This window comes from Microtus pennsylvanicus, chromosome 8, assembly GCF_037038515.1.
Source record: "Microtus pennsylvanicus isolate mMicPen1 chromosome 8, mMicPen1.hap1, whole genome shotgun sequence".
Lineage (NCBI taxonomy): Eukaryota > Metazoa > Chordata > Mammalia > Rodentia > Cricetidae > Microtus > Microtus pennsylvanicus.
This window is the reverse complement of record NC_134586.1, coordinates 26,394,622-26,408,499: the sequence shown is the minus strand read 5'-3', so window position 1 is coordinate 26,408,499 and position 13,878 is coordinate 26,394,622. Positions and strand designations below refer to the sequence as shown.

General features: G+C 43.3%; 1 protein-coding gene across 5 annotated transcripts in view; it reads left to right on the top strand.

Annotated features, from left to right (window-relative positions):
- The window catches only part of Cecr2 (CECR2 histone acetyl-lysine reader), a 117,328-nt gene that overhangs the window by 93,099 nt on the left and 10,351 nt on the right, over window positions 1-13,878 (top strand). For 2 of the 5 annotated variants that reach the window (XM_075982922.1, XM_075982918.1), the window contains 9 exons: window positions 1,587-1,740; window positions 3,385-3,514; window positions 5,234-5,271; window positions 5,355-5,446; window positions 6,607-6,733; window positions 7,406-7,794; window positions 8,972-9,097; window positions 9,277-10,105; window positions 11,902-13,315. In XM_075982922.1, coding sequence (XP_075839037.1) covers window positions 1,587-1,740; window positions 3,385-3,514; window positions 5,234-5,271; window positions 5,355-5,446; window positions 6,607-6,733; window positions 7,406-7,794; window positions 8,972-9,097; window positions 9,277-10,105; window positions 11,902-13,315 — 3,299 coding nt within the window. The remainder of the gene's footprint in view (window positions 1-1,586; window positions 1,741-3,384; window positions 3,515-5,233; window positions 5,272-5,354; window positions 5,447-6,606; window positions 6,734-7,405; window positions 7,795-8,971; window positions 9,098-9,276; window positions 10,106-11,901; window positions 13,316-13,878) is intronic. The other 3 variants (XM_075982923.1, XM_075982921.1, XM_075982920.1) reach the window with 3 other exon arrangements.

Genomic DNA, 13,878 nt, shown 5'->3' with positions numbered 1-13,878 from the left:
AGGTACTGCCACTACCATCAGCTTGGTTTCTTATACAACCTAGGATCACCATCTCAGGGGTGGTACTGCTCACAATGAACTGGTCCCTCCTACACCAATCACTACTCAAGAAAACACTCCATAGACTTGCCTACAGACCGTGTGGTAGAGACAGTCCCTTAAGTAAGCTCCTCACTTCCCAGATGACTGGCTTCTGTCACACTAACAAAAAACTAACACACACTGACTGACAGTTATTTATGTAGGAGGTAGTGACCAGAGATTCAATATCCAAAGACTTGCCCTTGCCAGCACTCAGTAGGCATGTTGCCTACTATTATTTTTTGAAAAGATTCTAGAACACTTCATTTATTCTTTATCAATTGAGTGTTGTGTGGACCAGATTTCTACCTTGTGAACTCTTTTCATATAAAATGACATTGGATTCGCAAGATGGTTCATTCAGTAAAGGCATTTGCCACCACGAACTGATTTCAATCCCCGAGATCCGTAAGGTTAAGGGAGATAATCAACTGCTGTAAGTTTTCCTATCACATCCTCACCATGGCACAAGGGTACCCTCACACACACAATGAATAAATAGATAGCTAGATGATAGGACCTCAAGCCAAGTGTGGTGACATGCTATTAACCTAACACTTGGGAGGTGGTGGCAGGAGGACCAGGAGTTCTGGGCCTTCATACTAGACTGTATGAAACTCAATTTCAAGCAAAATTAATAACACAGCCATTGAAAAGTCCACTCAGTCCCTAGACAAAGCCTTGTCCAAATTCTGAATCTAGTGTGAATCTAAATCTTTTCAAGGGAGCCAGACAGATGGCTCACTAGTTAGAGCACTTTCTGCTCTACTGTAAGATTCCCAATTCAGGGCTGGGCAGTGGTGGCTCAGGCCTTTAATCCCAGCACTTGGGAGGCAGAGGCAGGCAGATCTCTGTAAGTTCGAGGGCAGCCTGCTGTACCCAAGCTAGTTCCAGGAAAGGCTCCAAAGTTTCTGAGGTCTCTCTTGCAAACAAGCATACACTCACATAGACATAACACACAACATAAATGTTCAAACTAGTTTTCGAAACCACAAAAGAAGGGGAGTGAATTAAGAATTTAATCAAAAGCAGTGTTATGTTAAATCTATAAATAGCCATCTGCATTCATCTTTGTTCCCCTGTACAAAAACCACTTGTGAATCTTCCACAGTATAAAACTTGAAAGAATTGGCTGTAGAAGTTCTTATGTCCTCTCCCTGTTCCTCCTTATGTCCTCTTGAACTCAGAGATCTGCCTGCTTCTCCCTCTGCCTCTGCCTCCTGAGGAGAAAGGGTCTTTTTGTGGCCTGGGCTAAGTAGCTTCAAACTCATAATCCTCAGTGCTATCTATGGTTCTGGTCTGTACCTCCTATTATTTTTTAATACTCGTGTATTTTTGTACATTGATAACACATCACATATAATAAAAAGTCTCTATGGTCTTCTCCTGTGGTCTAATTCCTGTGACTACTGGTATCTGTTGAATTCAGTAAACTATCTCTTGACTCAAGGAAGAACTACTCTGTATTTTCAGCTGACCTCTTTGCACTTGTTGGCTCCTAACAGGAGACTCCCATGCTCACCAAGATAGAAAAACAGAAGCGCAAGGAGGAAGAGGAAGAACGGCAGCTCCTACTGGCAGTGCAGAAGAAGGAGCAAGAGCAGATGTTGAAAGAGGAGAGAAAGCGGGAATTGGAGGAAAAGGTCAAGGCAGTGGAAGGTATGTAGAGGCTCAAGAGTGAGAACAACCCACTTTGTAGCCAAGGCCAGATCATCCTTTATCTCCGTTGCTTCTGGACATTTCTTCTTAAGTGTCTTGTAAACTGTCTTCTGTTACGTTTACTCAACTGAATTTAGTCTTGCTCCCTTTACATTCTGTCCAAACTCCCTTGTCATTTTCAGATACTTTTTAGTACCTTGCTTTTTATTTAGATTTCTACTGTGTGTGTGTGTGTGTGTGTGTGTGTGTGTGTGTGTGTGTGTGTGTATAAAATTTTAAACAGGTTCTAAGACATTGGCAATTGCTTTCACAGGTGCAATGGTATGTGCTTTAAAAAGGTTTGTGTTTGGAGTTTTTGTTTTATTTTGTCGAGCTACAGGGTTGCATGTAGCTCAGGCTGACACTGAACTCGTGTTGAACAGCTTTTCTGCCTCTACTTCCCAAGTGCTAAACTTGCAGATGGGCCGCACCACTTGCAGATTGTGTGGCGATGTGCGCCCAGGACTTGTCTGTCTGTCCCGGATGTTCTTTCATGGTGCGTCGAATGGCACTGTTATCTTACTAGTGCCAGGTAGTTTGCTTTGATCCAAACTCCAGTTTCAGTGTAGTAAGATTTTTCTTTTGTCAATAATTTTTTGTTTGTTTGTTTCAGGCAGGCTCTCTCTAGATAGCCATAGCTGGTATGGACATTATAATGTAGACCAAACTGGCCTTGAATTCAGAGATCCACCCGCCTTTGCCTTTCAAGTACTTGTCTATAGTTTTTTGTTTTTTTTTTTTTTTCGAGACAGTGTTTCTCTGGTTTTGGAGCCCGTCCTGGAACTAGCTCTTGTAGACCAGGCTGGTCTCGAACTCACAGAGATCCGCCTGCCTCTGCCTCCCAAGTGCTGGGATTAAAGGCGTGCACCACCACCGCCCGGCTTTGTCTATAGTTTTAAAAGCAAAAAATAACAACTTTAGTTCTCTTCATAGATAGTATTTATCAATTGAACCTTTTTTAATGTATACCAATGCTTTTTCTCTCTGTGTTTCCTTCTCCCTTTCTTGCTCCCTCTTCCTGTGATCTCTGTCTCTCCCTTTTCCTCCCTCCCTCCTCTGACATGGTCTCATTATGTGACCCAGATTGGCCTAGAATTTGTGGTAGCCCTACTCAGCCTCCTATACACTCTAATTAGAGGTCTGAATAACCACATCCAGCTGCGATGGTTCTACCTACAGAGTGACATTTTTTATGCACCCATTCTGTTCCAGTTACTGATCTAGGTTAATGGTAATGAACAGAAGAATTTGTGGAAATTATAAACCTATATAATTAGGAGTATTTTGTGATCAGAAAAAGAACATGGATTCATGTGATCCATGGAAGGATCAGGTAGGAAAATCAAGAGTTCATGTGTTGGCTATATAGTAAGATTGAGGCTAACCTGGTACATGAAACCCTGCCTCCAAAAAAAAAAAAAGAGTAAAAAGAGTTTAATGATTAAAGTGACATTAAACTGGGATTATCACAAACTCTGTCTGATATGGCACTTGAATAAAATGAATGAGGTTACTGTGTGTATAACTGATGGTGGGCTCACAGAAGGCCAACAGAGCAGCAAGTGCAAATGTTCACTTGGTCCTGTGTCTGTGTCTCGGGTATAGATCGAGCTAAGAGAAGAAAGCTCAGGGAAGAGCGGGCATGGCTGTTGGCTCAAGGCAAGGAGCTACCCCCAGAACTTTCCCATTTGGACCCGAATTCTCCTATGAGGGAAGAGAAGAAGACCAAGGACCTGTGAGTATTTAGTAGTAGTAGCAACAGTAGCAGCTGGCCACACCAGCAAGTACTTCTCTCTGAAAGCACTTGCTGCTAAGCCTGATGACCTGAGTTGGATCCTTGGGATCCACATAGTGGAGGGAGAGGTGAGAGGTGGCAGATTGTCCTCTGACCCCCACACATGGACTATAATGCACTCATGAGGTGCATGTATACAATAAAATAGTGTAATTTTTAAAAAGCATTTTTGGAAATGGCTCACTTATTATCTTTCAGGGTCACTGGAGTGACCTTTAGCTCCAGGGGGTTCTGACCTCTGAGTGTACCTACACTCACTCACGAAGACACAGAGAAACCTTATCTCAATAACAAAACAAACAAAATAAAATTCTTAGTTTTATAAAATTACTATCTCGTTTATTTCTTTTAACAGGCCTATGTAGGGGGCGGTGGCCTTCACTATTTTACTGTTAAGAAAGCATGGTTCTGGGTACGATGACACATACTTCTATCCCAGCACTCAAGAGGCAAAGGCATGCAGGTCTACAGAGTGAGTTTCACAGGACAGCTAAGGCTATTACAGAGACGGAGGGAGAGGAAGGAAGAGAATAGTAAATTATGCTGTCTTGCTGTCTGTGTCCCCCCCCCCCAATACACACACCCTTTAATGAATCTCTTCCCTAATCATTTTAACAAAGCTCTTATTACCCCAACTTTTCAATAACACCAGAATGTATTATTAATGGGGAATTGCTTCTTAGAAGTATGTAGACCATCTTACATGGCTCTGTTTCACGGTGCTGGAAATTGAACCCCCAGGACTTTAGGCATGCTAGGGAAGTGCTGTAGCGCTAAGCTACAGCTCAAATTTAGGATTCAAGATTCGAACTTGCCATCCTGCTGCCTCAGCTTTCCCAGTGCCGGGATTGCAAAAGTGCACCACCATGTTCAGTGAGCATTTTACTGTTTAAGATATTTACTTTTTGCCAGGTATAGTGTTACATAACAATACTCAGCAGTTTCTAGGGTGAACATTGGCCAGAATAGAACCATGGCAGGGGGGATGCAAGGTTCAAAAGGGAAAACCAATCAGCTGGGTGTGGTGGTGCATGCTTTTAATTCCACCATTTGGTAGATCTCTTGAGGTCCTAGCCTGCCTGGTCTAGATATGGCATAGCGGGACAGATAGGGTCTATCTCAAGAAAAAGAAAATAGTTATTTCCCACCAGGAGTGGCAATGCATTCATTTATTTACTTATTTATTTATTTATTGGTTTTTCGAGACAGGGTTTCTCTGTGGTTTTGGAGCCTGTCCTGGAACTAGCTCTGTAGACCAGGCTGGTCTCGAACTCACAGAGATCTGCCTGCCTCTGCCTCCCAAGTGCTGGGATTAAAGGCGTGCGCCACCACCAAGTAATGCATTTCTGTAGAGACTGTTGCAGAATCTGAAATTTGAGTCAGTCCGTACTATATAACAAAAGCCTGTCTTCATAAAAATAAATATAAAAATTCTGGTTAGTTAAAAAGTCCTAATAAAGTTATGGATAATTTAGGCCAATTCTTCATTTTATAAATGGAGAATCTAATAGCCCTCTTTTTTGCTACGATCACCATTGCCATCCTCATGTTTTTTCCAGTGAATGGTATCAGTGTTAGGCTACCTAAGGGGAGTAAATAACACTCTTCTCAATCTGTTTGGTGGCCAGAGTTTACTAATGTCTTGTTTGTGGTTCACAGCTTTGAGCTGGACGACGATTTCACTGCCATGTATAAAGGTTAGTTACTGTTCTCGGCTTTTGTATTTCTGATAAACATCTTTTCATGGGAAAATGTCAGTTATATTCTCTTTCACTTTCAGTTCTAGATGTGGTAAAGGCTCACAAGGATTCCTGGCCTTTCTTGGAACCTGTGGATGAATCTTATGCCCCAAACTATTACCAGATTATTAAGGTATCTTTTAAATTGTACTTAAGCATGTGTATCTTGCTTGGGTTTTATATTAATCATTTTCTATCATAGTGACCAAGTACCTCTTTTGGCTCACACTTCAAAGGGTAGAGTCCAGGGTAGCAGGCAGCTCTGTCCATGGTGCTACAAGCTTGTTCATGAACTTATGGCCTGAACTTCTGCAGGGTATAATTCATAAGAACCAGCCCACAGTGCCCCAATCCCTCTAACTAGGCCCAACTCCTGAAGCTTCCACAGCCTAGAAAACCAAGCATAGCTTGGAAGATTTAAACTCAAAGATCTGTGAGGTCAATTCATATCCAAACTAAAACATTATTGGGGTTTTTTAATTTTGTTTTCTCTTGCTTTTATATCCTCCTTAAATTTGGGATACACACATATACTACTTTTTGTTGGATTTGGATTAGTTTCATTTTAAGACAGTATTATGACTTTTTGGCTGGTTTGAAATTCACTATGTAGACCAGGCTAGCTTCAAACTCTGAAAGGTTTGTCTGCTCTGCCTCCTAGGTGGTGGGATTAAACATATGTGCCAATACTCTCAGTTATACCAAGTTTTTGAGAAGTTAAAATGCCAGGATTCCTTTTCCTCCTAGGGGTGATATGTAACTTCTTGGTTTTGTTTTGGTTTGGTTTGGTTTGGTTTTGGTTTTTCGAGACAGGGTTTCTCTGTAGCTTTGGTGCCTGTCCTGGAACTAGCTCTTGTAGACCAGGCTGGTCTCGAACTCACAGAGATCTGCCTGCCTCTGCCTCCCGAGTGCTGGGATTAAAGGCATGCACCACCACCGCCCGGCTTCTTGTTTTTTTCTTGTTTTAAGACAAGGCCTCACTCTGTTACCAAGGCTGGCCTGGAACTCAGTATGTAGCACAGACTATCTTAAAACTTGTGTCACTTCTGACTTTCAGTACTGGAATTATAGCCACTGTGTCCTTTCGAGCATGTTTTTTGTTTGTTTGATTGTTTGTTTCTTTGTTTTGTTTTTTTGAGACCAGGTTTCTTTGTTACAGTCCTGGCTATCCTGAAACTCACTTTGTAGACCAGGCTGAGATCCACTTCCTCTGCCTCCCAAGTGCTGGGGTGAAGGTGTGCGCCACTGGCCTTTTATAGCATGTTTTAATTAAAGTATTATGTCCTATTTTAGATCCCCATGGATATTTCAAGCATGGAGAAGAAATTAAATGCAGGTTTATATTGTACCAAGGAGGAATTTGTAAATGACATGAAGACCATGTTCAGGAATTGTCGAAAATACAATGGGGACAGTAGTGGTAGGTTGTGACGGCCTTTTTGCTGGGTTTCATATTTTGCCTTCAGACTACTAACAGAATGTATACTAAAAGCCAGGGGATGTGTTATTCGAGTTTTGTAAACCAGGGAATGATCCAGCCTTCTGGATAAACAGAGTCTAGCAGATGTCTGGTCTCTTGGCTTCAGACAAGATTGAACTCATGCTATTTTGTTTGTACAGAAGATGGAGTCTAATGCTTCCTGAATGCTCAGTAAGCAGTCTACCATTGAGCTGCATCCCTGGGCTCCCGCTCTTAAATCTTAAATTTTGAGAAATGGCATCATAGCTTTCTAATGATCCTGAAACTTGGTGCTGTTTGTCTTTCAACCCAAATACTGTAGCCTAAAAAACAAAGAAAGTTCAATTATAATATTTAGTAATTTTAGTAACTTGGCCTAAAAGAATTAAATTTTTGCTTATTTGAGGTAATGTACTAGAGTCACCTTTATGTTACACATCTTCAGCATTGAGCAGAATACTTAAGCAGAAACTAAATCCTCATCTTTGTGTCCATAGTTTACGGTATAATATTCTCCAGAGGTAAAATAAAATCAGACTTTAGCACAGCAGCTTTCATTATTATTGTCAATAATTATCTTTTATATCTAGTAAAATATGTACCTGGAGATCAGTCCTTGTGTCTGCCTTCTAGAGTATACCAAGATGTCTGATAATTTGGAGCGGTGTTTCCATCGGGCCATGACAAAGCATTTCCCTGGTGAAGATGGAGACACGGATGAGGAATTTTGGGTCAGAGAGGATGAAAAACGGGAAAAAAGAAGGAGTCGAGCTGGTCGAAGTAGTGGAAGCCATGTTTGGACCCGCTCTAGAGACTCAGAAGGGCCCAGCAGGAAACAACCACCGGTGGAGAATGGAGGAAAATCATTGCCCCCTGCACGCCGAGCTGCCTCCTCAAGGGATGGTCAGAGCAGCAGCTCTGTACAGCTCCCTCCAGAGGTGGGCACATCAAATGGCCAAGGCTTTTCCCGCCCCCCACACTGTGGCAGGGTGCCTAGCCAGGCACCCCCTTTAAACCAGATGGTAAGAAAAAACTTACCTTCCATAGTATTGTCTCCGAGCCAGTCACTATAGAAGTCACAGGGCTAGTAACTTGTACGGTCTTCATATAAGTATAAACCAGTGGTTCTCAACCTTCTTAATGCTGCAACCATTTAATACAGTTCTTCATGTTGTGACCCCAAACCATAAAATTATTTTCATTGCTACCATATAACTAATTTTTGTATTGTTACGAGTCATGACGTAGCCATCTGATGTGCAGGATATCTGATATGCGACCCTTCTAAAAGGGGTCATTTGACACCTCTGGGGTCGCAACACAGGTTGAGAACTGCTGCCATAGATGGTTTATTTTGGTCTTGCTATTGTAATGGAGACTAAGGCTGACCTTGAACTCCTGATCTTCCTGTCTTTACACCACAAATAAGACTTTTTCTCATATATACCCTATCCCCCTTGGTCATTTAGACCCTCTTTTCTCTTAGTCCTTTGAATCATGTATTCTCCACGTGGGACAAAACTTGGGATCAGAAAGGCCTGATTCTTACCTGTATTGCGGGCTGCTCTACAAGACTGAATTTGAGTCTGAAACATTTCAGTTTCATTATGAGGAACTGGGGCTGTAGCCCAGTTGGTAGAATGCTTGCCTAGCATGCATGAAGTCTTGTGGTTGATCCCCAGCACAGCATAATAATGGATATGATGGTGTGAACCTGTAATGTGTGCACCAAGCGAGGGCTTTTCCCATGTTAAATTTAACTCAACTTCTTCTCTGCTGAAAAGTCTGTCCTACTAAGTTAAGCGTCTTTCTAGCACTTAAGAGATGGATGGAGACAGCAGTACCAGAAGTTCAAACTTATCCTCTGTCTGCTACACAGCAAGTTTGAGACCAGTCTGGCTTCAGGAAACCCTATCTCTAAAATGTATAAGTGAGTGAGTGAGTGAGTGAGTGAGTGAGTGAGTGAGTGAGTGAGTATTATTATTATTATTATAGGATGTAGTTGGATCTATAATGTTGAAAATGGTTCCACTTGTGGTGGGGAAAGGTGATTTTTTTTTTTTCCTGGCAAGAGAAGGAACTTTAAGATTGGCGCTATTCCTAGCAGCAGGGTTACATCAGTATCAATTCTTAAGGAATCCTTTGCTCTCCTTGATGACTATCTTTCCTCATCTGCCTCTTCTGCTTTACTGCCTCCAGCAGACAGCAGCACCAGGAACATTTGGCTCTCTTCAAGGATCAGATCCCACCAACTTATATGGCTCCTCTCGAGTCCCAGAGGTACCCCCAGGAGATGCCTTGCAGCACCCACCCTTTGCTGTACAGGTAAGCAGTCTGCCAAAAGACAGCTGGGAAGGATTTGCAGGCATGATTGAGACACAGTCTCTTCTCTCATTATATAATTCAGCCTCTCCTCTACTGAAAAACCTGTTGCAGTAGATGAAGCATTTTTCTGTCTTGTTCTGTTACTGATTAATGATGTTTCTTACCTTTTCTGTTGCCAGCCTCCCATTGGAATAAGTAACCACCGCGGAACCCGACTCAGTGCTTCTAAAGAGAAGATGTGTGGGGGCCTGACTCACCTTTCCAGTATGGGATCACATCCCTCCTCCTTGCAGCTTGGGCAGATGAATTGTCCCAGTCAAGATGGAAACATATATCCACCAGCTCCATTCCAGGCAGGATTTATTCCTTCTAGGCATGGTGGAACATCAGCCCGACCCCCAGACTTCCCTGAAAGCTCAGAAATTCCTCCTGGTCATATTTATCATTCATATAAGTACCTGAATCGAGTACACCCTGCTGTTTGGAATGGGAACCATGGTGTTACAAACTCAGGACGTTTGGGGTCAGATGAGAAGCCTCACCTGGGGCCAGGACCCTCTCACCACCCTCATACCCTTGGTCATGTGATGAGACCACCTATCCCATCAAACCAGTGGACTAAACAGTCAAGCTTTCTACCTCATGGAGTTCCTTCCTCGGGGTATATGCAACCACCCTGTAAGTCTGCTGGACATCGGTTGCAGCCACCTCCAGCTCCAGCACCAAGTCCTCTGTTCGGGGGACCCTCCCAGGCCCTCCGGGGGGTGCAAGGAGGGGAATCCATGATGGACAGCCCTGAAATGATCGCCATGCAACAGCTCTCCTCCCGAGTCTGTACCCCAGGTGTGCCTTACCACCCCCGCCAGCCCACTCCTCCTCAGTTACCTGGTCCCTTTTCACAGGTAACTCATTCAGCATCCGTATGCGTGTCAGCTCCCAAGCCTACTTTAGACAATCCTGGAAGTACACAGGATATCAGTGAAACACAAGAGACTGAGAATGACCAAGGTAATTTACAATGCTTTTTTTTCCCTCTCTCCCTGTCCTTTTTGTGTGTGTCAATTCATGAATCAGTTCATTTTTTTTATAGAGAATATGAAGATAACGTAAAGTAGTACCAAACCTCTCCCATAAACTACTTGTTTGAATAATTGAAGTCCTTTAGCTCTAGCAGTATCAAGAGCAAGCCAAAAAAGTTCTTTTAGGAACTTTTTTCTTTGGCTCTGGCTGTCTTGGTACTTAGTGGGTTTGTAGGCTGTTTTCAAGCTCACAGAGATTCCCTCTGCCTCTGCCTTCCAGTGCTGGGATCAAAGGTTTACACCACCATGCCCAACCTCTTTTTAGACCTTTTTTATGTAAGCTCATTTAATTAGAACATGCCTTTGTATGAGCTGTTACCAGTATCCTTGCATTTGTTTTTGATTGGGGGGGGGGTAAACTTGTAGGAGTTAGTTTTCTCCTGCTGTTAGTCCAGGGACTGCACTCTGATTCTCTGGCTTAGCAGCATGTGCCCATACTGGATGGGCCATCTTGATTGTCCTAGTCTGGTCTCTTGCTATACTTAAACTCAGGATCCTCTCATACTCCGTTTCCCAAGTGCTGGGATCATAGGCCTGTACCACCATGCCCAGTCTCAGTATGTGTGTGTCTGTGTCTCTGCTTGTGTTGTTTTGTTTTGAGTTCAAGGATAATTTTATTGTTTAAAGAGAAACCACGGGGCAGCCTAGCTTTACGCTTCAGGTGCTGCCCGAAGAAGAAAAATGGAAAAGAAAAAGTCCATGTTATTTAAGCTGGTGTGGAAATCAGACACACGGCAACAGGCAGCAGTATAGTGGGCACGGAAACTTTAGAGAAAGATTAAGGACCCCTACATATTGAGAGGAGGGATATTAAGAAAAGCTTTCTTAGAGAAGAGCCAGGCAGTGGGGGTGTACACCTTTAATCTCAGTACTCAGGAGGCAGAGGCAGGTAGATCGGAGTTTAAGGCCAGCCTGGTCTACAAAGTGAGTTCCAGGACAGCTAGTGTTTACCAATACAGAGAAACCCTGTCTTTAATAACGAAAGAAAGAAAGAGAGAAAGAAAGAGAGAGAGAGAGAAAGAAAGAAGACAGAGAGAGAGAGAGAGAAGAAAAAGTTACACTTTTCATGAATAATTGAGAAAATTTGGCAGAGCGGCGGCCTTGCATGTCTGTTGTTCCTAAGACTCTGCCCAGTATCTTAGTTTACAGTTGAAAGTCACTGTGCAATGTTTTCCATGTCTAATTATTGCCATCTGTCTCTAATACATAACATTGAAGAACTGTGAAGTCTAGTAAAGGATGAAGCAGTTCCTCGATACTGCCTAAAAGCCATGAAGATAAAACTGAAGGAGAGGAAGAATGTCCAGTATATAGTGTGATTTTTGTGCAGTATTTGGTAAGGGATGTAATCACTTAGACTTTCATGGTAGGTGTTGAAAATTCCATGTGAAATACTAGATCTTTAACTCAGATTTAAATGTCATGGCATCTTTCTAGTCTTGAGTGTTGACAATACAGGAGAGGCCAAGACGTGTGCATTTTGGGTAACATAGTTGTGGTTTGTTCTGCGTACAAAAGAGAATCTGCAGGACCCCTCTCTCCCAGTATTGTGAAACCTTTCAAAGACTTGCTGTATTGCAGTGTCTAGCTGAGGTTTACATTGTCAAATATCATCTCAGCCTTGACCCTGTTCATCTGAGCGTTCACCATGTTCTCTCTATTACTCTATTCTTTGACGTTGCTAGTCCAACTGCTAATTTACTGTTTGGTTCTTTTCCTCCCCAGCAGAACCTTTGCCTGGGCCCGAAGAGAAAACAGCAAATGCTTGTGCTTCAGAGGGGGTATACCTCAAACAGCTACCTCACCCGACACCTCCCCTGCAAGCCAATTGTACCAGGCAAAGCTCACCACAAGAAAGGGAAACAGAGGGCCCAGAACTCAAAAGTGATGATTCAGAAACTGCAGACAACTATAAAGCATCGAAGAGCAAGAACACTTGGCCTTTGGACAATAGCTACACCAGCCCAACTGTGCAAGGTTGTTTGAGAGACCTCTCCATTGTGGCAGACAGAGGAACTCTACCCGAAAATGGGGTTGTTGATGAAGCATCTCCTTGTAGGTCAGAGGAGAAGGGCCTTGGTGGCAGTAGTTCAGAAAAACCACTCTGCCCCAGGGGTAAAACACTGCAGGAAACCATGCCATGTACAGGACAGAATGCAACTACACCTCCTTGCACAGATCCCAATTTGATGACAGGCACTGTAAATCAGTTTTCTCCCTTGTACATGCCTGGCCTAGAATACTCTAATTCAGCTGCACATTACCATATGAATCCAGGTCTGCAAGGCTTGGGCTCTATGATGGGAGGAAAGTCCCCAGGATCACACCCTCAGCCCTTCTCTCCCAGGGGCTTCCAGCCTAACAGTCCCCATCCTGGACTCTTTCCCCAATACCGCCCCCAGCAGGGAATGAGGTATGCCTACCAACAGTCTTCTCAGCCCTCCTACCACCCTTATCAGCGGACTCCTTACTACACAGGTCCACAGGGCTTTCCTGATTGGCAGAGATCTCTTCCTTCCCAGAGAAGCCCAAGTGGACCCCAAGGGAGTCACCCTCCACGCCCCCTCTTCTCGGATAAGAATGCCTTGTCTACTACTCTGCAAAGCTGTGAGACACTAAATGCTGCCTTAACTTCTCCAACTCAAATGGATGCAGTGGCTGCTAAGGTTGTCCTGTCTGATGGACAGAATCCTGGTCCAGAGGAAGAAAAGCTGGATGAATCTGTGGAGAGACCAGAGAGTCCCAAAGAATTTCTAGATCTGGACAACCATAATGCAGCTACCAAGCGGCAGAGCTCACTGTCTACCAATGAGTATCTTTATGGAACTCCACCTCTGAATTCAGGAATGACTTTTGGTTCACCTGCTTTCCCACCCCACAGTGTGATGCTGCAGACAGGGTCTCCGTACACTCCTCAGCGTCCTACCAGTCATTTCCAGCCCAGGGCATACCCATCCCCTGTGGCTGCCCATCCACCTCCCCATTCGGTGGCCACCCAGCCCAATGGCCTTTCTTCAGAGGGCCCCCTCTATCGCTGTCAGGAAGAGGGCTTAGGTCACTTTCAGTCTACAGTGATGGAGCAGACTGGCACTGGAAGCGGAATAAGAGGCCCTTTCCAAGAAATGCACAGACCATCAGGGTAAGATTGCATTAAATTTCTCTGAAAAAAATAACAGTAGCTTTAGGAATAAAGACAATTGTCCAAGATAAAGAAAGGATGTGAATTATGACTTAATAGAGATTAGATCTTGATTAGATCTTTTTTTTTTTTTTTTTTTTTGTCTTTTCCGTTTTCTTCCCCTGGTAAAATGAATCAACATTTGCACTGGTGGTAGATAGCTAACTCAAGAATATACATGATCTATGAATTAGTATTTAAATGATTAGATTGTTCATTATTTAAAAAAATAGATTAGGGGGTTTGTTTTTGAAGCGAATGATCACTGTGTAGCCCATGCCTCAAACTGTTGGGAACTATCCTGCCTCAGCCTCCTAAGAACTGGATTTACAGGTGTGTGGCACTGTGCCTGGCCTATCAGGAAAGCTATGGGCTGTCTGGTCAGCATTGCTGTTTAGTTAACTTGGCACTGACCAGGGTAAAGAGAGTCTGCCTTAGGAAGCCTAAATATATGTCGTTAAAGTTTTCCTTCTTACTTCTTACCTAATTCCTCCCTTGTTGTTGGGTTTGTTTTGTTTTGTTTT